This window comes from Telopea speciosissima, chromosome 3, assembly GCF_018873765.1.
Source record: "Telopea speciosissima isolate NSW1024214 ecotype Mountain lineage chromosome 3, Tspe_v1, whole genome shotgun sequence".
Lineage (NCBI taxonomy): Eukaryota > Viridiplantae > Streptophyta > Magnoliopsida > Proteales > Proteaceae > Telopea > Telopea speciosissima.
Genome location: NC_057918.1, coordinates 6550815 through 6576471, shown reverse-complemented (window position 1 = coordinate 6576471; position 25657 = coordinate 6550815). Strand labels below are relative to the sequence as shown.

The window sequence follows — 25657 nt, the reverse complement described above, 5'->3', positions numbered from 1 at the left end:
ATTAATTTGGACTTTGTAGTACCGACGTAGTACGAAGTAGGAACTAGGAGCCGGTAATTCTGTTAATTTATTTCGATCGCAAGGGTGTAATTGTCATTTAACGCTGTATCTCGTGCGGCGCGCAATTATTTTTCATTATTCAAAAAGCCAAGACTCTACAAGTCTATTCCTCAAAGTCAAGCTTAAGGTTCAGTTGCCAGAGGCACTCACATAGTCTCTTTCTTTCTATGGTTGTGAATCTTTAAGAAACTTCTGCAAATGCAAATTGGATTGCTTCACAAGCAATTCTCTCTTTATTTGTCTGCTTTATCTCTTCGTTCCATTTCTGCTGGAATCCGTGATAAAGAAAGGAAAAGAAAAACCGAATTCCGATTCTCTGACCGTTTTTAGTTATTCTTTAACTGGATACTACTGCCTGGACTTTTGAAGACAAGTTTAAGATCCGTATATCGAATTCCTTGTGAAGATTAATCTATTCTTCCATTGAGCTCTAGATTTCAATCTGGTAAAATGAAGGAGCTAGTGTGAAATTCATGATCACGAGTCCTTTAGTTGAAGCAGCGAAGCTTCGGAGGTGGAGTTTTTCTCCGCGAAATTTCTTCTGGCGTGACACTGAAGCTTTTATTATGATTGAATCTGGCAATTGTCTCTCATTTCACGTTTTGGTCGAAATATGTTCGTTTTCTTCTGAAGAAAATGTACAAAGCTTGCTCTGCATTGGGGATTTGGTCTATAATTGCCTCGGATGAGAATCTTGGTAACGATTTCAGATGAAACGGAAGTGATCGATTATAAGCTGAAACAGTAGAATGAGAGATAATTCTTTAAGATTCTTTTTACTTAACTAAGAAGAGATGAAGCGAAGGAGCACTCAAAATAAATTTCTCGGTCGATGGAACAGAAAGCTTTTTGCCGTGGTTTTGTTGATCTTTTGTTTTGGAAGTTTAATATTGACACAGACTCGTTATAGTCGAATCAAAACGATATTCTCGTCGTCTCCTCCATTCGTTCAAAGGCCTAAGATCGCTTTTCTTTTTATTGCACGGAACCGGCTTCATCCGGACATTGTATGGGATTCATTTTTTCAGGTATTTCTTTACTGGTTCTGTTATATTGAAATTGTTTTGTGTTGTTTTCTCGCGTACTCTTCACTTTCCTCCCCAAATTGTTATATTGGCATTTGACATTACTGTTGCTCATGGATACCGCCATTTTCTGTAGTGCTGACATTTAAGAATGTCTCAACAGAATTTATGTAAAGTGGTTCTGTTATCCTTCCGCCTTCGCAAGATGTGCTATTGTCATTCTTTTGGTACTTATCTAGATCTTAGAATGCGCTGATCGTGCATCAATTATGCGGACTGTAGTGAAGATTGCATATAACCAGCATTCATCAGATAATTAGATCAATTAGTAATTACCATAAGCAACTTCACTGAAGCTCCTGAAATTTTAGCAACTTGAATTGACTTGTGGAAACTTTCCATTTCGTTACTTTGTTTCTTGACCGAACATAATTACCAGGGGTTGAATTGACTTTCGGAAACTTTCCATTCAATTAAAGCTTCTGTGATGTTGCTTATGGTAGTAATGTGCAGGACAAGGATAAAGCATAACTTAGTAGTGCTTCCCTTTTGGTTTGATTGAACAATTCCTGGTTCTCAGATGCATACACCTAGAGTTTCCTAGGGGTTGTAAAGAAAGAGGCTCTGAGTATATTCATGTTGTTTCTCTCTTTCATGAGCAGAATTTCCATCTTTTGCAGGGTGATAGGGAGAACAGATTTTCAATTTTTGTCCATGCTAGGCCTGGATTTACGTTCAATAACGCAACGACAAAATCAGCATACTTCTATGGCCGCCAGATTAATGAGAGTATACAGGTTTGCTGATTCTTGACTGGAAAGACTTGAATTGATGAACACAGGAATTGTTTTAAGATCTTTGTTTTAGTTTGCTATTATTCATGATTTCTGTGTTTTTCTTTGCTTTCTACATTTGAAATTGTTAATATATGATGAGATTCTATTTTTTAGGGTTAATGTTAATTTCTGGTGGAATTAGTGCCACTAGAAACTAGTGCTTTGGCAATAGCTGTATACATTTCTAAGTATGTGGAGCCCAGAACATTCTAATGATACATCGTTTCGAAAAGCTTAACCAGAGGGGGAAAAAATTGCTTCAATGGGGGAGCCATTTTGGCTTAGAGGTGGAACTATTACAACCGCTTGTCCCAAACTTGAACTTTTAACTAAGGGCAACAGCAATGTATATCAACACCCCCTCCACCCCACCCCCCCCCCCCCCGCCGCATGTGCAGGCCTGTACATACACGACCTTGCATGTGACACACACTCATGCGGAAACACATCACATGGCATCGAGGGGAGAATCTGTCGGGAAACCTCGTTTCACTTCCCAGGGATCGAACACTTGACCTCCTAACTCTAATACCAAGTTCTAACTTATAGTATACTGAAACACTAAAAGAAAGCATGAAGAGAAAAGCGGAAGAAGGGTTTGTGCAGGAAACTCGAAACGCAGGCAGGAGTCCTTTATCAATGCATCTCATGTAACCGAATAAGCCGAAATTTGAATGCATGATGTGAGCACTGCATATGATCATACTTGACGATATCAAAATGAGTAGTAGTCTCAATCTCCACTGTTCTCATCAATTCAATTCAACTTTAGGCTTGATGATATTCAGAATTTCCCCAGTGGAAGTTTTGCTGTGCACTATAAAATAATTGAAGAGAATTGAGCACACTCAACATCACTTTGATTAAAAATGTTTTATACCATAAATTCAGACATAAACTCTGCCCAGACTAAGGTTTCACAAAGATTGCTTTTTCAAACATTACAACCTGCTTTTCCTTTGCAGAGTTATGGTAGGTTTTACATATATTGCCATATATTTTCATGGTCTCACCCACACTGATTTTATTTCAATCGCAATATGAGATGAGCTCTGGTTCAGGTATAAATAAGTACTTCGGCAGCTAATTTTGTTATGACCTTGATTAAGTGTCCTTTGTGATATTTATGAGTTTCATTTATAAGCATTTGGAATCAAATTAATTTGCTCCTATGGATCACAATTTTTTTTATCTACTTCATGGACTTCTTTTTTTTCATGGGGCGTTTATTTGTGCTTCTGCTCCAGGTAGATTGGGGGGAAGCAAGCATGATCCAGGCAGAGCGACTTTTGCTAAAAAATGCACTCATGGATCCATTTAATGACCGGTTTGTTTTTTTATCAGACAGGTGAGATTTGATCTTAATAATGGGTGCAATGGACTGTATCTTTTGCTTGCATCCAATACCTTTTGCTGTTCCTGTAATATAGTTCTATGCATGCATCCACCAACCAGTAATCACTGAAAACACCATCATTGTTGGAATGTGCATCTTCCACATGCACCTTCCAATGTTGCTTCCAGTGTTCTTCTGATATACTTCAATAAGTAAGAACAATTTCGGTGGGCCACCTGCTAGTGAGAAATGTAGATCCATCAAAGAGACATCAAGATTCATCGACAAGATTTAGGGTTTTAAAGAAGTTGAGGAAGGATATAGGTTTTGGGGAAGTTTGAGGAAATAGAATTCGGTAGGAAACGGATCATAGCATTTATAATGTAAAATGGTTTGCAGGGCAATGTGATTAGGGTATGGAGACAGATATGGTGTGAAGTAAATAGAGAAAAATAATGTGAGACAGGAGTAGTGGATTCAAGAATGCAATTCAAATTCAGAGAACCTGAACAAAAGAAACCAGGGAAGTGCTAGAATTGAAAAATATAGGAAAACATGAGGAGTCCAAGGTCCTCTTGGTGGCTGACCCTTGAATTGGATAGTGACTCTTCGATTCTCTTTTATTTATTTATTAATTCTGTAAAGAATCAGGCTAAATAGTTTTCCGTACCCAGATAAAGCGGACCAATCATAGTATGAGATTGAGTAGGTTCCTGACTCTATGGTCCTCATAGCAGTGCTAAAAAATATAACATAAGATATAACTGGAAAGATAAGGACCTTCTTCTTTAATAGCACTGGCATCAGCAATTCTTAACCATTAAATCGAAAGAAAGGAAACTATGAAGGAAATCTGTTGATCGCCCATACCAGTAGAAAACGCAAAGAGTAACCTATTTCATGGATTAGGGTTGACAACAAGTATGGCTTGGAATAGAGTTGAACTACAAAACAGAATCCATGTAGCAGACCTCATTTGGTGGGGATAAAGGAATAAGGCTAAGTTGAGTTGAGTTAATCTAGTCTCATTTGGTAGATGTCTCAATTACAACAGAGTGGCCCCTATCTGAATAATGAGATTACATTCTTGTTCTTTGATTCTAGTTGAAATTAGAAACTAATACACACTTGGTTTCCAAGAAAACCTGCACTATAACTTCAGGAGTTGTCGATTCTAGTTGAAATTAGAAACTAATACACTTGGCTTCCAAGAAAATCTACACTATAACTTAGGGAGTTGTCAATAAAAACTCCCAATTTCAGTAGGATATCAAAATAGAAACTTCTTTTACTCAAAATCAGAACTACGAGAAGCTATATAGTTTTCCTAAAGTGAAATTGAAACTAAGGCCCGCCATTATTGTAAGGCTAGGTAGGAACTACCCTAACCCCAAGTAGGAAACAATTACAGCCAAGTATAGGTACTGGTTTCTGACTTATAACAATAAAAAGAAACTACATATGAGTAAATAAACAAGGTCACATCAGACCCTTAAGAGTCCCCCATAACACCCAACATACATATGGAATAACTCCAACAATAGACACACATGACAGCAGACAAGTACTCCTATCGCAGACTCAAAACAGAGCCTACATTCCAGATTCAAACTTGAAATCAAATACCACAAAAACAATCAATGGATAAGGGAAGGAATTACCATCGAATGGACAGAATAGTATAGTGAATCAGTCCTCTACAATTCAGGCTCAATTGATGGCTAGAGACTGAGATATGGTAAGGAAAATGAAAATAAAACTAAGTTCAAAAATAGAAATTTATTGTAGATATTCAAATTCAGCCACCAGAATTGCTCCAAAGTTGCGGTCGAGTGTAGGCCTTAACAAGGGGATGCTGTGCTCCAAATATCTCTTGATTTCAATGGCTGGATGCAGAGTTATAAAGGTCTGAAGTTGCAGCAGTGAGGACTGGACTGGTAGTTTCCTTGATGGATTCTTCTAGAAGATCTTGTTTTCTATAGTATCTATTTCTGCTGCTGGTTCGAGGTCTCTGATATCAGCACCCTTTCATCAATCAGGGGTGAGTTTTGGAGGATTACCTCAGGCCCTTAAGAGCCCCCCACTCGACCAGTCTTCGTGAACAGTACCACATGAACAGTAATTTTTCCTGAAATTTATTTTAGTCCTTTTCCTCTTCATGCTTCGATCTACATCAGCCAAATAACATGCAGTAATACTGGTCAAACTAATCTGAGTTTCTCTATGAATTCAATTTAGAGACAGCAGGCAAAATTGGTTAACTTTCAAGTTGGTAGAGCCCATGAAAGGCTTTGAGTTGGCTCCACCATCAAGAAAGTGTCTACATTTGTAGGGATGATAATGGGAGGTTCTACCATGCTCCACCCCTAGCGGGGTGGCTGTAGTTTGACGTAATTAAGTTTGTGTTTGGTTCAGAATTCATTTGGTTGTCCCATAGGGGGTTTAGTTTACAGCTAAGCATTACCTTTATAAAGGTTTTGATTATTCTTATCCTATATTTCTTCACCTTCCCTTTATTTTCTTTCTTCTCCTATTGAGTCTATCCCCATTATCTGCTGCCCTGTTCACATTTCAGGTCTGGGTCATGATTTGGCTTTATTTGGATGGGTTCAGGTCGTCAAAAGCTGCGCAAAACCCACCCTATTGAATCTGCTTTCTGAGGCCCTTTGATAGGTTGTTTGATATTTTTGGACCTCAGTCATTATGTCTTGATGGGTTCAGCTTGCTGATTCCCATAGTAAACCTTATGTCCACAAGTAGTGCGACACATGCTTACAATGCTTTAATTAGCAAGAAGCAGCTGAATCTGATGTTGATTATGTCAGCTTATATCTCAACTTGCATATGGAACCATATTTGAAAGTGAACTATCTGATCTAAAATGTGTGAGAGTTAAGGAAAATGAGGATTGAAGCCAACAGATTGAAAATACTGAAAAGATGGAAGAGATTCTGGAGCTGGTGGATTCTGTTATGTCATTTATAGCTTCTAGTTTTATCGATAAATGTTCTATTTTGCTATCATATTTAAAATAAACATTACATGATTCAATTAAGATTTGTTCCATGCCTCGCTTACACAACCAAGCATATTTGATCGAGTATTTTAATCTGTGGTTTTATTACTTATCCTACTGTTCATTAAAGGGAGCTTTTTGAGCCTCGCTATGCCTAGAGACATTTAGCGCTTATGATCTGCCGTGTGGTGGGAGAAGGGTATCTCCATGTCCCGGAGCACTGTCACCATCTCAGTGGTATATTTCAACAAAATGAATACGGAAAGTGATAAGAAGTTTGTTCCGAAATTGCCACAAGAGAAATGAATAAAAATATAAATGACATCTTTATGGTTTTGACACTTCCTTTGCTCATTTTGAGCTGAAATTTCACCAATGATCTGGGTGTCGGGTCCTCTATCACATGGACCTACCCATGTCGTGCCATGTGGCAGAGTTGATTTCTCCCTTTATGGAATGCATTTAACTCATTCCTATGTGATATTACTTTCATTTACTTACAACATGCTAACATTTGAATTTAGTAACAAAATTATTAGTTTAGCCAGCTAATAATTGTATTATTTCATCTTATGGCAGATGCTAAAGTTTCACCAATGATCTGGGTATCGGGTCCTCTATCACATGGACCTACCCATGTCCTGCCATGTGGCAGACCTGTGCTTATTTGATTTCTCCCTTTATGGAATGCATTTTAACTCATTACTATGTGATATTACTTTCATTTACTTACAAATTGCTAACATTTGAAGTTAGTAACAAAATTATTAGTTAACCAGCTATTAATTGTATTATTTCATCTCATGGCAGCTGCTTACCCTTGTATAACTACAACCATACATATGATTATATCATGTCAACACCAAACAGCTTTGTAGACAGGTGAGTCACTGATCGTACTCTTCCATTGTGTTGATTAGTGATAATCTATAGTTATTCCTTTGGTTTTTCTTATTGTGAAATGCTCTTCTGTGTGGCTTTTGGGCCATTTATAGAACAATGACCTTCATTTTGCAAACAATAGATACAAATAAAGTTTCCTCTTGCTTACCAGAAAGAAAGAAAAAGCTGGGGGAGGGGGGAAGTTCCATCACCCTCTGGTGAGTTGGTGAGTTCACCCAATTAAATCACGTGGCCAGAAAGGTATCTAGGGATACTTACATAAATACATGCACTGCGTTAGTGTAATTACTCAGATACCCCTAGAACCTTTTCTGCTCATGAAATTTATCAGGTGAATGACCCAAAACAACCACAATAACAATAACAAATGTCTATAACAAAACTGTACAAAAGGGGGAAAGCATTCTCCAAGTCCCACTTGAAGTTAAAGGTAGGTACGAGTGTATGACTATGCAAAAGATTCCTCTTTTGCTGAGAGTGTAATGGATTATTAGAATGACATTTGGAATCCTTTTAGTGCAAAAGGCCAACCTGGCAAGAGAGAATAATACCTGCATGTAACCTTGGTGTTCAAATAATATTTGTCAAAATATTGACTACAAAAGAATGATGAACATTAAAAAATCTGAGTAGTATATCGTCTCGAGAAATAATGTTTTATATGGAATGCTGAATTCGTAGTCCATTAAAAAGATGTTGGTAATGAAAGGTTGTATTCACAACAATCAAGAAAAGCACTAGTCATGGACTCATAAAATCACTGGTGGTTTCCTTGTACGCCTTTTGATCCATTAATTTTTGTCCTAGGGACTAAGTATCTTATCTGAAAAGTATTACTTAAATCTGTTATTTACAAAATAAAATATCTGTGGAATGGGCTATAGATTCTAATATCATTTGCTCTATAATGCTGGAAGCAGCTTTGTTGATACAAAAGGAAGTCGTTACAATCCAAAAATGCATCCTGTTATTCCTGTTCATAATTGGAGGAAAGGATCTCAGGTAATAATTCAAAGGTTTAATGGATTCAGATACTGCTTGAATTTGGTGAAAAAACTGATATTTCTTCTACATATTCCTGAGGCATGCATTTGTCTGAGTCTACGTGGTCTCCTTTTTCAGTGGGTTGTTTTAACGAGAAAGCATGCTAAGATTGTAATGAAAGACAATACGGTCTACTCAATGTTTCAGCAGCATTGCAGAGTAAGTCACCTTGCTGATCAAACCTTTTATGTAGCATGAACAAGGATTTAAGGATTGGTATCATTGGACTGATTGGTCTCAGGAAAAAGCAGTCTGGATCTTTCAGGAATGAACGATCCAGACAAGGGATCAACCTATAAAAAAAAGCCATATCAAATAGAGCCAATCCTCGTGTGTACCAGATCAAATCATTCTTGTCCACTACCAATATGGATGGGATGTTCTAAACGCCAGACAAGGGATCAACCTATACAAAAATGAAAAACAGGAGACAAAAAAAAAAAAAAAACCCCCCCTATCAAATAGAGCCTATCCTCTGTGTACCAGATCAAATCATTCTTGTTCAGTACCAAAATGGATGGGATGATCTGAACGACGAATGCCAAGTTTAAAAATCTTGATGTGTCAAAGTCATCGTATATTTTATGTGCTGTATAATGGGCCTTACGATCAAGTATTTCCTATTCATGTTATGAGATGATACTTATTGGAATTGATTAAACCAAGTCTTTTCCTGTAAATCATTACCTGTTCTATGGCCAATGAGGGGACTGTGCCTCTCCCATGTAATCTGATGTTAACCTTCAACTTTCTCACTTAATTGACTTGTTCCTACAAACCGTCAATGATGCATTATTTCTGGAAACCATCATCAAGAGTAATCTGGCTTTCACAAGAACCTTGCCTCTTCAGCATTTTGGTTTATCTTTACTAACCCAAAGTAGGCCTGTTTAATTTCTGACTCTGCTAGGGTACTATGTAAACATTTATCCACCATTGACAAGCATCTCCAATCCTCCTCTGGATTTCAATTTCTAGATTATACCGGTTCAATCTAGTATGCAGTCTGATAGTTCTTATACCCCATCTGAACATCTTTCATTCTTCCTCAGATTCAAAACACCAAATAGGAAGAAGCTTCCAATTCTTCTCATTGGCACATTATATAAGTGTCTTATAATATGACAGCCAGGGATGGCTTGTCTTCATCTTCTTCACTACCAATTATTTGTTGTTCAATCTTCATTAATCATCAAACTCAGCTCCTCTTCAATACTGACACCAATATCTACTTCATTTCTTGAGTATTGCCTGTCTCTGTTTATTATCCATTTTCCATCATGTGAACCTGATTTGTCCTGTAGTTTCAATTCCTTAGATGAGGGTTTGGTGACAAATGCTGTTCTGGGTTTCCATTTCTCTGTATACGAAGTCAAAATTCGAAATGTAGTCTTGGTTCTGAATTTCTCTGTTTTATATTATCCTTGTCCTTACCTGTCAAAGATTTACTGTTTTTCTCTCTCTATGATTCCTTACACCCTTTGTATTGATAATTGTGCAGACGAGGTCACTACCTGAGTTTTGGCGGAACCGTCCTCTTGTAAGTACTTATTTTTCATCAGTCAATCAGCTATTCTAGACGCAGTTTGTTTGTATTTGTTGTTGCAACGTCATATGAAATGTACTTAGTACTTGCTGTCATGAGGAAGATATAACTCAGCTATGAGCAAGAAACAGTAATAAATAATTGGGATTTCAACTTAGCACTATTAAACTTCTTTTCTCTGCAGCCGGCAGATGTTTCAAAGGAGCATAACTGTATACCAGATGAACATTATGTTCAGACCTTGCTGGCAGTAAGTTGATTTCTCATTCTCTAGTTTCCAAGCCTTAAAGTGATATTGTGTTTGTGGAGGATTTACTGCAGAAAATTAGTACATTTTTTAAGAGGCTGAAAGCAACCTTATTTATGAAAATTGACGGAACCAGCTTTGGATTTTAACTTACATGAATGTCCTTTCATGATCAGTTGGAGGCAGTTCTGTCAATTTCTTACAAGAGTAACTTCTACTGTCATGGAGCAGGTAGCTAGTTATTTTGCTTTTTAGAAACTTGTGTGGGTAAAACACTACATACTTCCCTTAGTTTTAAATGTATGGCACCGAGTTATTATCATAACAGTAAGAATTCCCTTTTTCTACTTGATCTATTTGTAAAATGCATTTTGGTTACAAAATAAAAACTCAGCATAGATACATCTAAAAATAATTATGATAGATTTACCATAGAGCCTAAAAACTTAAATTATTGTTTAGAAGCATGTTGACATGGCACAATGATTTACTGAATTAAACCCACTTAGAAATTGATTGCCCACAACAATATCAAATAACTACTCTGTTCAGAACTTGTGTTTTATAGTACAACAACAACAACAAACTCAGCCTTATCCCAACTTAATGGGGTTGGCTACATGGATCCAAACAAACAAAGTATGGAAAACACAGTTTTAACCAAAAAATGAAAAGATGGTAGAGGAGAGATGGGGAAAGAGATGAGGGGTGAAAAAGGAAAAAGGACAAAAGAAAGATGGGAAATAAATAGAAAAATGAAAGATAGTAAGAGGAAAGAGGCACTGCCCAACCCGTTAGGACAATCTCAGCTAAATGGGGTCTGCGACATGGATCCTCGACCTCCAGTATGCTCTGTCCGAGGTCATACTTTGAACAAGCCCTAGCCTATGCATGTCCTTCCTCACCACTTCTCCTATGGTCATTTTAGGTCTGCCCCTACCTCTTCTAGCCCCTTCAATCGGAATCATATCACTTCTCCTTACTGGGGCGTCACTAGGCCTCCATTGAATATGACCATACCACCTTAAACGATTCTCTCATAGTTTGTCATTGATCGGGGCTACTCCCAAGTCCTATAAACTTGTGTTTTTTAGTGCTGCGCAGAATTTCAAGTACAGAAACATTCCTAAGTTCATATACCACACTCCCTTTATGTATCTCTCAATTTCTTCATTCCAGCAAGAGGGACTTGAAGGGGAAATTACTCGGAGATCTTTGACACATGCTTCCTGGGATCTTTCATCCTCCAAAGATCGCAAAAGACGTGGGTGGCATCCAGTGACTTACAAAATGTCAGATGCTACTCCAGCACTTATTAAATCAATAAAGGTAATCAAACTTAATCTGTGCTTGCAAACCATTTTTTGAGTCTCATTCAATCTGATCTATAAGCTATATGTTTATCAACTCCTCCCAAAGCTAAGGTTAGATATCAGATGCATATCGAACCTGGGTAAGACTTATGAGAATGAACAAATTACTGGAGTCAATTTATATATTTCAGTCAGAAAAAATTACTTTTCTAAGTGGAATCGACTTCATACCTTATATTGATTGTAGAAAAAAGGAATATTACTACTCAATCATTGATCAGAACGGGATATTATAGATTAGCTGAGTTGTGATCAATTAACTGAACAAGTGGCTTGGGTTTTCTTGGGTTTTGCAGAACATAAACAGCATATATTATGAGACTGAACATCGGAGAGAAAGGTGCAGCATCAAAGGGAAGCAAGGACATTGCTTTCTCTTTGCAAGGAAGTTTCCAAGGCCTGCTGCCCTCCGGCTTCTTAAAATGGTAAGCCATTTTATCCTAATATAATTCTTTCAGGTGATATATCTACCTGTCTAAAACAGTAACAAGCTGGGTATCTTGAACAGAGGACAATTTTGGTTCAATGGGCTGGTGTAGAGTGTGTAGTTGTCCTCTTGTTCAGTATAACAAGGATGTGTTGCTTTAATTTCTATTATATAACACCAAAACTGCAATTTATTTATTTGTTTGTGCTGGTGATTTCTCTTGCGCAGTCTGTGTTGGGAGTTTCCAATAAAGGAACCGATGAATCATAATTTTGGTGACATGCATCTGTTGCAAGTTCCCTCCAGGTAATAATCTTCATTTAAAAACATGTAAAATTAGGTGTAAAATTAAAGAATAAGTACATGTAATTTTTTAGCCTTTTTGTAAATGTAAGTTCAGGGGCCAAGTTCTGAACTGAGGAAATTTTTTTTTTTCCCATTTTGTTTTCTTTGGTGGGCTTTTACTATTGGTGCAAAATTGAAAGTAAAAGTTTACAGATATTCAAGTGGGACTGGTCTAATTTAGCCAGAAATCTGAGCGTAGTTTAGGACAGCGGGAATATCTGAAATTAATGTCTAGCCTGGCCTTAGCCAAGGTTCAAATTTGCGGAATGGGCAATGGGATCGGCCTCAGCTGGAATTGTCGGAATTAACCTGAACCCTAGAAATCTACTATGGATCGGCTGTTCTGGATTGACAGGAATGAGGATCGGGTTCGGCCGATTTGATTCAGCCAGAATAATCGACCTGAACCCTAGCTCCTCAATTTGCCTGCCCCTCAATTTCCTCAATTCCATCTAATAGGGGTGAAAAATGACTACCTTACCCCCTGCCCGAACACATTGCCCGGGTGGGATCCACCTCCCTATATTAGATGGAATTGAGGAAATTGACGGGCAGACAAATTGAGGTGATAATTTTTCAGCTAGATGTGCTGTTCAATGTCATGTGGTAAGTTCCAGTTAGAGAGCATCCAGATGAAAAAGGACCTTCAATTATCCGTGCCTGAACGACCAGGGCCAATCTCAGGCATGGGCCAGGCTTGTACCCGAAATTTTGGCTCATGGGCCTGACTTTAATTACTTAAAGTCATTTTCAGGCTTACTGTAGGCTGTACCAATGTCAGCCCACCTACAGCCGTAGGCCCCATTCACACCCTTGTGCCAAGCACTGAAGTTTCAAAATTCCACTAAAAATTGCTAAGGTAATTAATAGCATGAGAACCGAGTTTCCTTTAATTCATGGTGAAGTGAGAATTTCTTAATCCATGAGCCTTAGTAAGATAACTCTTGAAGTCCTGTTCTTAGACTTTCGTTAAAGAACAGTTTTTTTTGTTTTAATTTAATAAAATAATGATTATTTTTATGAGGGAGAAAGAATGCTCTGCATAGTGTACGCTAGTATTTTCCTCTTCTCCCTCTTATCAAATGATATTTGTCCCTTATTGTCGAAAAGAAAGAGAGACACAAGGAGATGCTAGCGCATGCAACGCATGAAACCAATCCCATTTATTTAAATAGTATAAAAAATAATTGCTGTACATTAAGGTTCAGGACCGTACAGACTCTTCAAAAGAAAACTAAACTACTTCAACCATGATCCGTATGTAATTAATTAATTACGTAATAATAGAAATGTTGGTAAGGGTTGACAAGCAATATTTCTTTCCCATCAGTTGTGTTATTAATGATTCGATCTATGGAAGCCCAATAAATGAAACATTAACTCAACATAGACTTTTAATAGGCTTGTGGTTCCACTTTTATAATTCCACTCTTCAATGGAAGATGTTGGCTTGTGAATTGTGATTCAAGCAAGAAGTAGTTGACCGTCTCTTTCTTCTTTACCTTCCTCCATCCCCATTAACAGGCTCTGGTCATACTATTTTACTATTTTCAGTTTATCTCATACTCGTAGTGACAAAGGGGGTGAATAGAGTGAATTCATTAACAGAACGAAAAAAATAATAAAAGAAGAAAGTAAAGAAGTTAACTTTGAAGAGCTAAAGAAGGCTTCAGTCATCTCCATTTTTCTTTTTATCTTTTTGGTGCTATAGGCCTCACATCGGGTTCAGACAAGGACCCACAAGGGACCAGAAGGGGGCTCACAAGGCCAACTACAATACTATATTGTTATTACTACCACTATTTCAAAGAGGGTGGAGGGAGGAGGGTTGTACTCTCGACCTTCCTTGAACTTACGCTATACTCAACTGTCTAGCTACCTATCAATGAGCTAGAAGCCCATCCCTAACTCCATCTTTCTTACTACATATAAAAGGCCATTACCTAGTATTGACCCCACCTATGTTTAAAGGTCATTACTCAATCCCGTCTATGTAGGGTTTTGGGAGGGGTGAGTTAGGAATTGGTTCTCAATCTCACCCATCGATATTTCACCATTGTTCAAAGCAATGACCCCATATCAATCTTTCTTACTATAGATGATTTATGAAGAAGAAATCTTCCCCCACCCCCAACCCAAGGAAAAAAATTGAATTAGGAGGATTTAATTTGTCTATCCAAATAAATACATGTGAAAAGAATAATCCCAGTCGGAGAAAACTTTGTTCATTTAATGAAGGGTGGATTTAGAACTAATTTTTAATTTTATAAACTAATTATTGATGATACATAAAGAGGTGGTCTTTAAGTTTTTGAACACAAAGCTTGGCTGGATGCATGGTCCACTTTCTTTGTTCATAGGTTTAACAAAGGAACTAGCTAGATGGGATCTTTGGATACATCAAATCATCAATTAATGCATTCTTAATGTTTCCTTTTAAGATGGTAGTTGAGGCTGTTAAGTTCATTTAGGAGTTCCCCTAACTACTACATAAGAGTCATGACCCATGACCCATGACCCATTTTCTCTTACTCCATTTTGTCTATTTCTTTGCAACTAAGAAAGTCATCACTATGTAGAGGGAACTAGGATGAGAAAAGAGAAATAAATCACAACCATAGTATATTCACTATTTCCTTTTGTTTTCAAATTTACATAAACCCCTAAAGGTGGTATAAATAATGGATCACCTGTTAGAAGAAAAAAAAAATAAAGAAATCAAATCTAAGAATACCCTCAACCATGCCCATTAAGATCCAGCAAGAAAGCTCAGAATCAAACTCAAAGAAAAAAAAAATTAAAGAGTGAGGTGTTCTCTTTATACCCCTATATACTAATTTCCTTTTAGGGGCATCTAGCATTTCTTCCAGGACCTCCATAATAAAAGTAATTACCCCAAACATTGTTTTGTCCCCCTTGAATATCATAGCAATTCGGGTGGTCAGCCTGGACCCGAAGGTTTGCTGGAGGAATCAAGTTGTTATCCCAGTCCACAACTTGCAGGTTCCGGAAGTAAGAAGCCTTCCTGAAACCTTCTCCGGCGAAGTGACCACTGCCCATCTGCGTCGACGTGTGGAACCCCGACGGACGGCTGTTCACAATCTCTCCTCCAAACTGTACCATGCTTGCATGATTCCTCAAGTGACTAAACAAGAAAGATGGCCAATACCCGACCAGTTGCCTCGGCCCGAATTGAAGCCACCAATGCCCACGCTTTGGATCCTGTGTAACAATGATAAAAAACAAACTTAATTTTCTTTGGGAGGGAGTTTCCCATGATGCCAGTATAGGAAGGAATCTACATGCCACACCAATGACAATGCAAAGAATGGTATCATTTACATGAAATTTACATGGTCAAAACAATAGAGAATGTATTAGCATGGTTTTAGGAATCGAATCGGTCATGACTGATACCGATATTTGACCGATACCATATCGGAATTTTGAGGGGCAAAATGGTGATCCGTATCAATATCGATATCCGTATGGGCAACGGTCGAAACCGACACCGATATTGTGCAATAAAATCCTGTGTCATGGTAGGCCTTAAATCTCGAGTTGGGCCTCACATTCATGTACATGAGTGTACGAGAACGGCTCCCAACAATTCAGATGGAATCCATCCATGTGAGTCCCACAAATTGAATTCCATGTGAGCTGGACTCTTAAATCTCATTATGTGAGAAATGCACGCTAGAATCTCCCCTCCAGCTTCATGTGCTTCCTTTTCTCATTTTATTTATTAAATTAAAAAAAAAAAAAAACAGTTAAAAGAATAAAAAGCAGAAGAAAAAAAGGAAAAGACAAGTGGATGCGTCAGGGAATCCTTTTGCTCTTTTGTATGTATATGTAAAAAGAAGATAATCATGCAAAGAGAAAAAGAAGTCACACAAGGGTATATTGGTCATTCAAACCTACGCGTGCTTGTTGGATTGATACTTTACGCGGACATATGGGGTAGACCCTGTACCGTCCTTACCAGTCAGATTTCAAAAGATTCAGAGTTGTCCAAGGTAGTATATTGATATATTCCTTTTCGACGATCAGGGATAAAAGGATGGAAATTTTAAATTTTAAATCATTTGATCAAAGTCAAAGTGTTCTTTTGGTCAAAGAGATCTGTCATCTAGCCACCTGGGGTCCATTAACTAAACGACCCCAGTGTGTACAACCTTTTCTTGAAACGTATTATTATTCCCAGATCTACAGGAAAAAAAAAAAAAAAAAAACTCTTTTTGGCTGAATAATGTTATATTTCCTTAATTTGCATATCCTAGATTTATAGGTGTTAATTTCCAACCGGAATCAATCGGACTGGACCGACCAAAAATTGAACCAAACCAAACCCTTACCAGTTCAGATTCGGTTTAGGTTTTATGGAACCGATCGACTGAATCCAGAAACGAAACCCAACCCAAAAGCTGTACATACATATAGAAAACCAAAACAAATCATAACAACCTAATCACGGATCAATAAGAGCCCGTTAAGCCAACCCGAAAAAAAAATCCCAAAATCGAACAAGACCAAAAATGGAACCCACTAATAGTTTGGTTTCTATATCGATTGATGTATGCTAAAAATCGATTCAGAGTCAGATTGATTGAAACCAAATCGAACCGATAGTTTGACACCCCCTTACTTAACCCTATTAAATAGACACCATACCCCTTCATAGATTGAATGCATAAAGAATGATTTTAATGTGATTACCTCGGAAAAAAAGGTTTTCTTTCCCCCATCAATATGCCTAGTGAAGTATAATACTTCACTATTTGCCACATGATAGTACAAGGTTATTTGTACAATTTCAGCTTAAAATGAGTAGATCAAGCAGCTTAAATTGCAAAAGATGTCATTTTGATAATTTTACTAAAATTTTGATGAGAATTTGAACAACTTTCTTTTTTTACTTGGATTAAAATTTGACTATTTAGATGTCTATTTATGCTGTCAAGTGATAAATAGTGAAACGTTATATTTTTCTAGGCATAGTGATGCTTAGAAAGACAAATTTTAAGTTCTATAATAACTCTATTCATCTTAATCTGTTTCCTAATGACTTGATTAGAATGAAGAATCACAGTACCTTCCAGACCAATATGCTGATGTCGAATTGGCCACCATTTAAAGAGGACCTCGGAGAGATTGCAGCCCCAATAGCAATCTTATTGTTGGTTTGCACAAAGCCTGAACAGAGCAAATTGTAGCATCCAGTGGCTTGATATGCATCAGTCTGTACATAAATAAACCAAGATTGATTAGCACTAATCCTCAAGCCTAACTAAGAAAAAGTTTGTCAATTAGAAAAATATTTCATGAAATTAGATACTTACAGTCCAGTAAGTGAAGAATCTGGGGTAATTGTCTCCATACAGCTCAGGGCTTACCTGATAGAAAAATAAATGAAGATGTGACAGCTTTAATTTCCTATACTTGATGATTAGAAACACCACTTTTCAAGTCTTGAATTGAACAGAAAAGAGAGGTTGGTAGTACTGTAATAACTGCTTTTAAATGAAAAAGATTGAATTGGAGTAACAACTAATCAAGAATTCAAGATTGTTTTTTTTTTTGTTTTTAATAAAGTTTTAGTACATTACCTGCCAACCAGCTTCAATAGTGTTAAGATCATTGCCGAATGAACCAGAGATTACCCACATTTGGGACAAACTGAATTCATACTGATTAGCTACGTAAGGTGACCACACATTAATGCTTGCTTTTGCTCCAAAATACTGATCTCCCATTACATACCCAACTGCATGCTGTGATTCTCAATCTGTAAATACAATAATCTTATACTGATCTACAGAAGAAAACGAAGAAGAAGAAGAAGAAGTTACAGAGAAACCCAGTTTGTTACTTTATCCTAAAAAATGGAAATTTTCCGGAAAAAGAGGGTGAAATGAAAATGTTCTTAAGAGGAAACCATGAAAGTTTGAATAAAGCTTAAACCGGAATGGAATTAATGTTTCATAAATGGAATAAACAATACCCATCTTCAAAAGGGAAAATTTAATTGAGCTTCCTCTTTTTTGTTTCATGAAAATGGTTAATTTGTATAAAACTAGTACCTTTTCTTTCCCCAGGGAATGGATAGAGTTTGGCAAGTGAATTTTGCATTTCTCAAAATCAGTAAATTGCAGATTTCAATATCAAATCCTTAAAGACGCGTTTTTTGAAAGACTTCCAAGGCAAAACCATTTTGTTATCTGAATCACCATTTTCTTCTGTTCTCTGTGCTTATTAAAAATTTGGGATCACCGAGAAGAATGAAGAATTTCCTGTGTTTCAAAAAATTTGCAGATTTAATATACTAACCTCGTGGCTACTGCTCGACGTATCGCGTCTAATGGGTCTTCTCACTTTTCTTCCGAACCTTCCAATAGAACTAGCCCTTAATATATCTTCTTCTTTGGTTCTTCTTATCGGAATTGTTCCTTCTGGACAAAAGTCGCCTGAATTCGTCCACACCTGAAAGTCATCCGGCAATGAATCTGTTTGATTATAACCCTTGGGTCTCTCTGGTGGATCCTGCAACAAGAACAACAGAAGTTCAGATTTTTTGTAACAAAAGAAAGGAAGAGAAAATTCAAATTATTGTCAAAAGTAGAATTCAGATACCAGTGGCTTCTGTCCTTTCAGCTCTGGATGATCGAAAGCTGGTTGTAGATGTGATAGAACACAATCTATAAGGTCACCATCAGGACTCTGCAGTATCAAACAAGAAATCTGACTCATTAAACCCAGAACAGAACAAGAAAAAATAAAAATCAAGTCTTGAAAAGCTAATCAGAGACAATGGAAATGCCTGAATTGTTTTGACAGAAGGCTTGTTGATCCTCTTGAGATGAGCTCTTATTCTCTTCAATTTCTGCAACTCTTCTCCAGGTTGGAAGGTCTGGTTAGTCTGAAGCTGGGGCTCATCGTCTTGTAACGCAATCGATGTCGACATTACAACGGGAGTAAGAGAAGAAGAAACAATAAGAAAACCAACAAAAATGGGAATGATTGGAGAGATCTTGCAACAGCTAGAAGCCATGACTGAAGAATTTCTGGGTATTGTTTCTTCTGCTAAAACCATTTGTTTTTGTATACATTGGCATTGTCTTCTTCTGTAATCAACAAAAAAATACCATATATTCCTAATTTTTGTCCACAGAAACACATCTCCCACTAAATCCATTCGAACGGAATAACCATTCAAAGAAAACCCAATTCAGATCACACCCACTCCCCCTTTCTCACTAATTCCAAAGCTTTTAACACCTTAATTAACAAATCCTCACCCCCCCCCCCTTCACTCTCTCTCCGAGGTTCAGATACCTTGGTTTTGTATCTGACAGGCAGACAACAGACCCTGCAGGCACGAGCTGATGAAAAAAAAACTCGCATTGGAAGAGTTTTTTATAGTTTTTCCCATGTGGGTATGGAGATATAAATACTGGGCTGTGAGCAAAGAAACCCAAATTTTTGAAACAAAATTACAACAAATGCCTCTCTCTCTCTCTCTATCTCTCACCCCTTTGTGGATGTTTCCAGTCTCCAATACAAGAACTGAAGCTTTTGCTTTTGTTCCAGTTTTTTAGGGTCAGAGACAGAGGGCTCTGATTTCTGTTATACTCTGTTTGCCTTGGTTAGGAAGACAAGAAAGAATTACACTTACACTCGATTCTGGGTTTCCCAAAGTTCTTTGCTTTGGCCTTTGGGTGTCCTTTTTCTCACTTCCCCAAGGTGTTGTTCTTCGTGCCGGTTTACTAGAGAGTAATTCTATCTTTTTAAATTATAAAAGAAATTAAGTGAATTGGCTTTCAATTTCATTTTCGTTAATCTATTTCTCCTCTTTATATTTAGTCTTTTTGAGTCTAATTCCTTGCTTATAAATCTATTTCTCCTCTTTATATTCAGTCTTTTTAGGTCTAATTCCTTGCTTATAAATCTCACGGTTTCAGTTATCATAGAAAGATGGAATGGTGCTGCCCAGCTCTACAGAATTAAACAGAGAAGACCCTAAGGGGTTAGTTTAGTTGGTAAAGACCAACTTGTAACAATTAAGAGGTCATAAGTTTAATTCTGGGATTACTTATAAAAAATGGCCCCTGCGTCAACACGGGGTCAATGTGAGTATGCAGAAGCATCTGTCTAGGCAGCATTTTCGTCTTTCTTGGGGTTGGGGCAGTCATTTTGCCCCTTTGTGTTTGAGCGCATACTTTCAGGCAGAGTCTCTCTCTCCCCTCCACCCCACCACCCCAAAAAAAAAAAAAAAAAAAAAAAACCCTTTTGTGTCGTCAATTTAAATTATAGATTTCTACCAAAAAAAAAAAATTTTAATTATAGATTGTAGTATTAGAAGTCCATAACCACCTCCAATGTTTGATTGGCTTACCCCTAGCCTGATCAGCTAGTTCGACATAAGCCCGAAAATTGTAGGATCAAGCCTGGCCCTAATCCGATACGATACAAGTTAGGCCGTTAGGGTCGGACTGACCCAATGGCCCAGCCAAACACGAGCCCAAACTATATATAAGGCTAGGCCCCATAATTACGTTTGAGTAATAATTTATTATTGTAGTCGTCCATTTATTTTTCTTCCTTTATTCATCTCTACTTCATAAATCATGTTAAATTGATGTATAATGTAGATAAAGTTGGGTCTCTTTTCATACCTAAATCCTTTTAATAGATATAAATTGGGCTGATGTTCTTTGTGTCGCAACGCAGCCTGCAATCAGATACATGTGTTTACCATTCAGGGGGTAGGATGGTCATTTTGCCAACTCCCATGTATTTGGGCACAGTCTACACCCCCACCAAAGAGAACATTTGGCCATATAAATTATAGGAATGAATTTTCCTCAAACCACAGTAAAGGAGGAATTCCTTCACAAATGGCCATTGTTGTGCTAGGATGAGTGTAAGGAAAAGTGAAGGGCATATCAAACTTCCAACAAATTTTGGGGTGGAGGGAAGGAGAAATAATGATGGTGAATTTGTGAGTGTTAGGTTAGGAAAATTTTCTCCTAAATTATATATAAATGTTAGGAAAAAGAATGTTGTTTAGTTATATGGCCTCTACACCTAGACATTTTTGGGGAAAAAGGTTGCCAAGTTGCGTGATGCTTGCACCCAAACATAGTAAAAGTGAAATAACTATCCTATGCTCTGCATTAAATGAAAATTCTCATTTCTATTGGATGCCTCTATGTACTTTCATTGGCCCTATGCTGATAAAAGCCACGCAGCCTGGCAGCTAACCTTCTCCCTATTTTTTCTTTTTATAAAGCAGGTAATACGTAGTACTTTGCTAATTCTTGCGCACTTGCTCATGTGGCGGCCCACGCACTTGCATATGTGAGAAACTTTTGTGCCGCGTGTGTATCAACGGACCATCATGTGGTCTGTGCCATTTTGTGTTTCGAGTTGTAGACCTCTTGGGTCTTGGCTCTTTCCTCGTTTCGTTTTTTTTGCTTTTTTTTTCTTCCTTAAGAATTAAGATTTTAATAACCGGAAAAGGGACAAGCCGTTAACTGATGAATGATGATGATGTCATCATATCGATGCTTTGCTTCTCCCTCCCTTTCTTCTTTTTCCCTCAAAATCAAGTGAAGTTGACATATGGAAGGAAATGCAAATGCAAATGTTTCCAGTTCCAACTAAGTCCGGTCCAGCTGTAAATCTTAGTCGAGTGAAGTTGACACATGGCCAACTACTTCCTTCGGCTGCCCAACCCTTGGCTCGGATCAAGACACTCAAGAGTCGAGACGCTCCTACACTCGGGGCAGGATTTTGGATCGGATCTGGCTCTTCTTCAGTTTGGCTTAATATCGGACCAAAACCAATTCAGCCTAACCGAACCGACCAATGACACCCCTAGCACACTGGTGCATCCTATCTCTCTCTCTTTCCTGCTCTTCCTCCTCATCCTCACTTGAAATGACATATTGCCCCTTTATGTACGAAACTGTTTTCTCACTCCTTGTTGGTACGCTCCCTATGCCTATGCTTAGAGAACTTGGAAAATTATCTCCTCTAGTTCCCTGCCCGGCCTATTTCCCAAATGCCTCTAATAAGGGAATGATGGGCCCCATCCAAACAGAGTATTCGGACAAGGGTGGGGTGGTCATTGCACCCCACTTGTTAGGGACACTCGGGAACTAGGTGGGCTGGCAAAGGGACTAGAGGGGATAAAATCCTAGAGAACCCTCCCCTAAAAATATTCTTCCTTAGAATTTTTTCTTTTTTCTACCATGAGATTTTGTTTTCTATTATTTCTTTTTTTTTTTTTTAATTTAAATTAAGACAATAACAGACCTTCTATGCTCCCTACCCTTGCCATCATTTTTCAAATAAACTTCCCCCCCCAAAAAAAAAAAAACAACACAAAATAAAGTAAAATAATAATTACAAAAGCACCATTAAAACAATTCTTATATGATCAATAACATTTGAGATGAAATTTTTAACTTTAATCAATTAGCTAAATGGCCATCATTTTTAGGCTTGTAAGGTTAGGGCTTTTTTCTTTGTTTCTCTTTCCATATAGATGAAATTTTTAAACTTTAATCAATTAGCTAACTAGCCATCATCTTTAGGGTTGTAAGGTTAGGGCTTTTTCCCTTGTTTCTCTTTCCATATAGGGTCCTGCCAATGATGCTTGCCACTTCTTCAGTGATTCATTTTGTATTTGTTTATCCTCTCTCCCAAAACCCACTCACTTATTCTGCTACAAATAAAAAGGAACTAAAGCATTTAGGAATATTGGCCCACTAGGGAATCACTCTCAATTCCAAACAAGAAGCAAAGACCAGATCTCTCAGTGGAGCAATGCCTTTTCAAAGTTGGGGTTAGAGAGAATAGATTCTAACCCCACTATCAAGCTAAAATAAATGTTAAAATAGATGCAGGTTAGTAAGTAGTAAAGCACTATCTAAGGTTCTTTCCTAGAACTTAGTAAACAAGTTTAATATATAAATGAATGGTTTAATAGTATGATTTGGAGAAAGTATGGGATCAATTAAACTTAATTAAAATTCCTCTAATGGTTAGCTATAGGAAGAAAGGCTGCCATTCTCACTTTTTGTAGGAGACAACAACGAACAAGATTAAATAAGCAACGATAAAGGTAAGGGTGTAAGGCTGATATCTACTAGACCAAATGATTGATTTGGAAAAATAAAATAATTAAGCCCAGTTATATGCTTGTGGGTTTGTGTGTAGGTTTATTTATATGAGCAGATGTGCATGGAATGGGAAGTAGAATAAGGTTTTCTCAAATACCATTTGACTTGGAAAATTCTCCTTTAATTTGGGCTCTTGTTATGGGGTTACTGTTAATTGTTTGAACATTAGATCGGACCAGCCAAACTGGGTTGAGTTAGAAGTGGCAAATGTTGGGGGTACGATGTCTTGTGGGTTGATTTTGTTGTAAGAAGTCGTAAGTCTCGATGCTATATGGGTATTTTGGTAATATTCTTGTATAAGATTTCGCTATAAATTTATAGCAAGGATTCTTTCTCTGTAATACAATCTGAGAGAGATGGGAGGACGAGCGATTGTAACCCTATTCTTGGTTTATAGTGAAACAGATCTCATTTCACTATTGACGTAGACAATCTTGTTGAACCACATAAATCTTTGTGTTTGATTGTGTGTTTGTTGTTTGCGGTTTTCATTCGTTTCTACATCGTTATAAGTTTCATTTTCTACAACAAGTTGGTTCCTGATTTTCTAATTAGATTCGATCAAAAGAAGCTCAACAAACAAAGGGACCTAGTTTCTCTCCATCATGGTGAAGCGAGAATCTCTTCATCCACCCCTCTAATCCTCATATTGGACTGGAAAATGATATTTGGGACTTTAAACAATAGGGGGTGAGAGTTAATGATGATCCCAGAATCAATCATAGCCTTCACTATAGGTGAAAGAAAACCCCAAAATGCCTTGTTTGCATTTTTGATTGGTTAGATGTCAAACTAGGTCGACTAAGATAAAACCGACCAGCCCGGTTCAGTTTGTGGTTTCATACCCGGCCGGTTCAGTTTTAGAAACTACCATAGCACCCGTTTTTAGGTGCAAATGACACACTTGCACTCACAAAAACATTATTTTTCTTTCTTTTCAGTGGTCCATAAATTAAAATTCTGCATGATCACTATACCTTAGTGCTTACTTTTGAGGGGTGAAGATTCAGATGGTCATGCAGCATGGGCAAAGAGTGGAAGCATGTGATGCCATATCTTTCTTTCTATGGTATTATATAAATTCTTTACAGAACTATTTTCAAATATCTTTGAAGATTGAAAAGCTGAGAACCCTAAAGTTGTAGTTAGATGAACAAAGAAAGGGCACTGAAAAGGGAGAAAGGTAAAAAAAGAGAGAAAGAAAGAAAGCTGACCATTCCTTGTTTGCATTGACTCCAAACCATATATACAAATGACTTGACACAAGTTGTGTCAATTCAATATTCGAAGGGCTAAAGTGGATATATATATATATATATGAATGAAATTAAAGAACATCATTCAAGACCTAACTTGTTTGGTCCATTCATTATATGATCCCATGTGATGGTCAAAATGGAGGGGATCTGATTCAATGTAACATAACTACACACAACCGCAGTGTGCGGCATTTTCGTCGCGTCCGATCTTGTGAATTTCTGTTCATGGTGATGTTTGACCTTGGAGATCTGAATCTCTGATCAAATGTATCTCCTACTGAGAATCAGCATTGGTAAGTTTAACTGATGCATGTATGCTACATAACCCAAGACCAGGTCTTAATATTCTCTTTAACCTTAGGGCATTGTTTTTTTTTTATTTTTTATTTTTTTATTTTTGATAAGAAAGGAGAGATATAGGATGTGAACTAGGAGGCTTGAACTCAAGACCTCCTGGTAGCAATGGGCCTTTACGCACCACTAGCTACCAAGTGCGGTAGGCATTTGACCACACCTTAAGGCATTGTTGATCACACTAACCCTTTTTTTATATGTGGGACAGTTCTAGCCAGGCCAGCCAGGTCGGGGAAGGGATTGACACCCTTAACTCTGAGGCCAAATAAGTGCCTTACACCACAAAAAGCTAAGTTTTTGTTTAGAGAGAGAGAGAGATAAAATTTGACCAAGAGCCATTTCTACTGTGATTCCCAGCACCAGAATAAAATTTTTTTTTTCACTCTTTTTTCTCCCTAAAGCACTTAAAAGGTGGCGGAAGCTGGATGGTCCAATCCTACTAAACGACAGTAAAAACAGGGGTGAAATGATCATTTCACAGGTAGGTCCTAGGTCCCCTTAAAAGGATAAGTATCACAAAGAGAAAGAGAGAATGTTCATATTTGACAATACATCGAGGTCCTACTAAATTTGATTTGATTGCTTTCTTACTATTGCTTTCTTAATTTCTATTCTTTTTTGTAATATCAAAGTATAAATTAATTAGAAGTTTCGAATGTGGGGCTTCTAGTATAATTCATCTTTAAAAGCTAGAGGGGTG

At 37.4% G+C, this 25657-nt stretch overlaps 2 protein-coding genes across 3 annotated transcripts; one reads left to right on the top strand and one right to left on the bottom strand.

Annotated features, from left to right (window-relative positions):
- The first annotated feature begins 823 nt into the window (after positions 1-823).
- On the top strand, positions 824-12153 carry LOC122656596 (glycosyltransferase BC10-like). Of its 2 annotated transcripts, none has more exons than XM_043851190.1 (11): positions 824-1088; positions 1766-1882; positions 3169-3269; positions 7084-7155; positions 8097-8178; positions 8299-8379; positions 9722-9760; positions 9951-10016; positions 11199-11342; positions 11683-11811; positions 12042-12153. In XM_043851190.1, exons 1-11 carry the CDS (start codon positions 855-857, stop codon positions 12081-12083), a joined length of 1107 nt encoding a protein of 368 aa, XP_043707125.1. In that variant the 5' UTR covers positions 824-854; the 3' UTR covers positions 12084-12153. The 2 variants fall into 2 exon arrangements, with proteins under 2 accessions (XP_043707125.1, XP_043707124.1); XM_043851189.1 differs by having other exon boundaries at positions 11193-11342.
- A 2602-nt stretch (positions 12154-14755) lies between these two features.
- Positions 14756-19696, bottom strand: LOC122656595. Its single transcript, XM_043851188.1, has 7 exons — positions 18976-19696; positions 18789-18875; positions 18486-18698; positions 17765-17929; positions 17498-17551; positions 17251-17397; positions 14756-15380 (listed from the first exon to the last, which is right to left on the bottom strand). Exons 1-7 carry the CDS (start codon positions 19348-19350, stop codon positions 15003-15005), a joined length of 1419 nt encoding a protein of 472 aa, XP_043707123.1. The 5' UTR covers positions 19351-19696; the 3' UTR covers positions 14756-15002.
- Positions 19697-25657: the final 5961 nt, after the last annotated feature.

Bases quoted from the DNA above. Each gene is read 5' to 3' on its own strand.
- LOC122656596 (XM_043851189.1), top strand. From the start codon at position 855: ATGAAGCGAAGGAGCACTCAAAATAAATTTCTCGGTCGATGGAACAGA. The intron at 9,761-9,950 runs GTAAGTACTTAT...TTTTCTCTGCAG, and splicing joins TTTGGCGGAACCGTCCTCTT to CCGGCAGATGTTTCAAAGGA. The intron at 10,017-11,192 runs GTAAGTTGATTT...TCTTCATTCCAG, and splicing joins ATGTTCAGACCTTGCTGGCA to CAAGAGGGACTTGAAGGGGA.
- LOC122656595 (XM_043851188.1), bottom strand. From the start codon at position 19,350: ATGGATTTAGTGGGAGATGTGTTTCTGTGGACAAAAATTAGGAATATA. The intron at 18,876-18,975 runs GCATTTCCATTG...TTGATACTGCAG, and splicing joins CTTCTGTCAAAACAATTCAG to AGTCCTGATGGTGACCTTAT. The intron at 17,930-18,485 runs GTTAGTATATTA...TGAGAATCACAG, and splicing joins CGTCGAGCAGTAGCCACGAG to CATGCAGTTGGGTATGTAAT.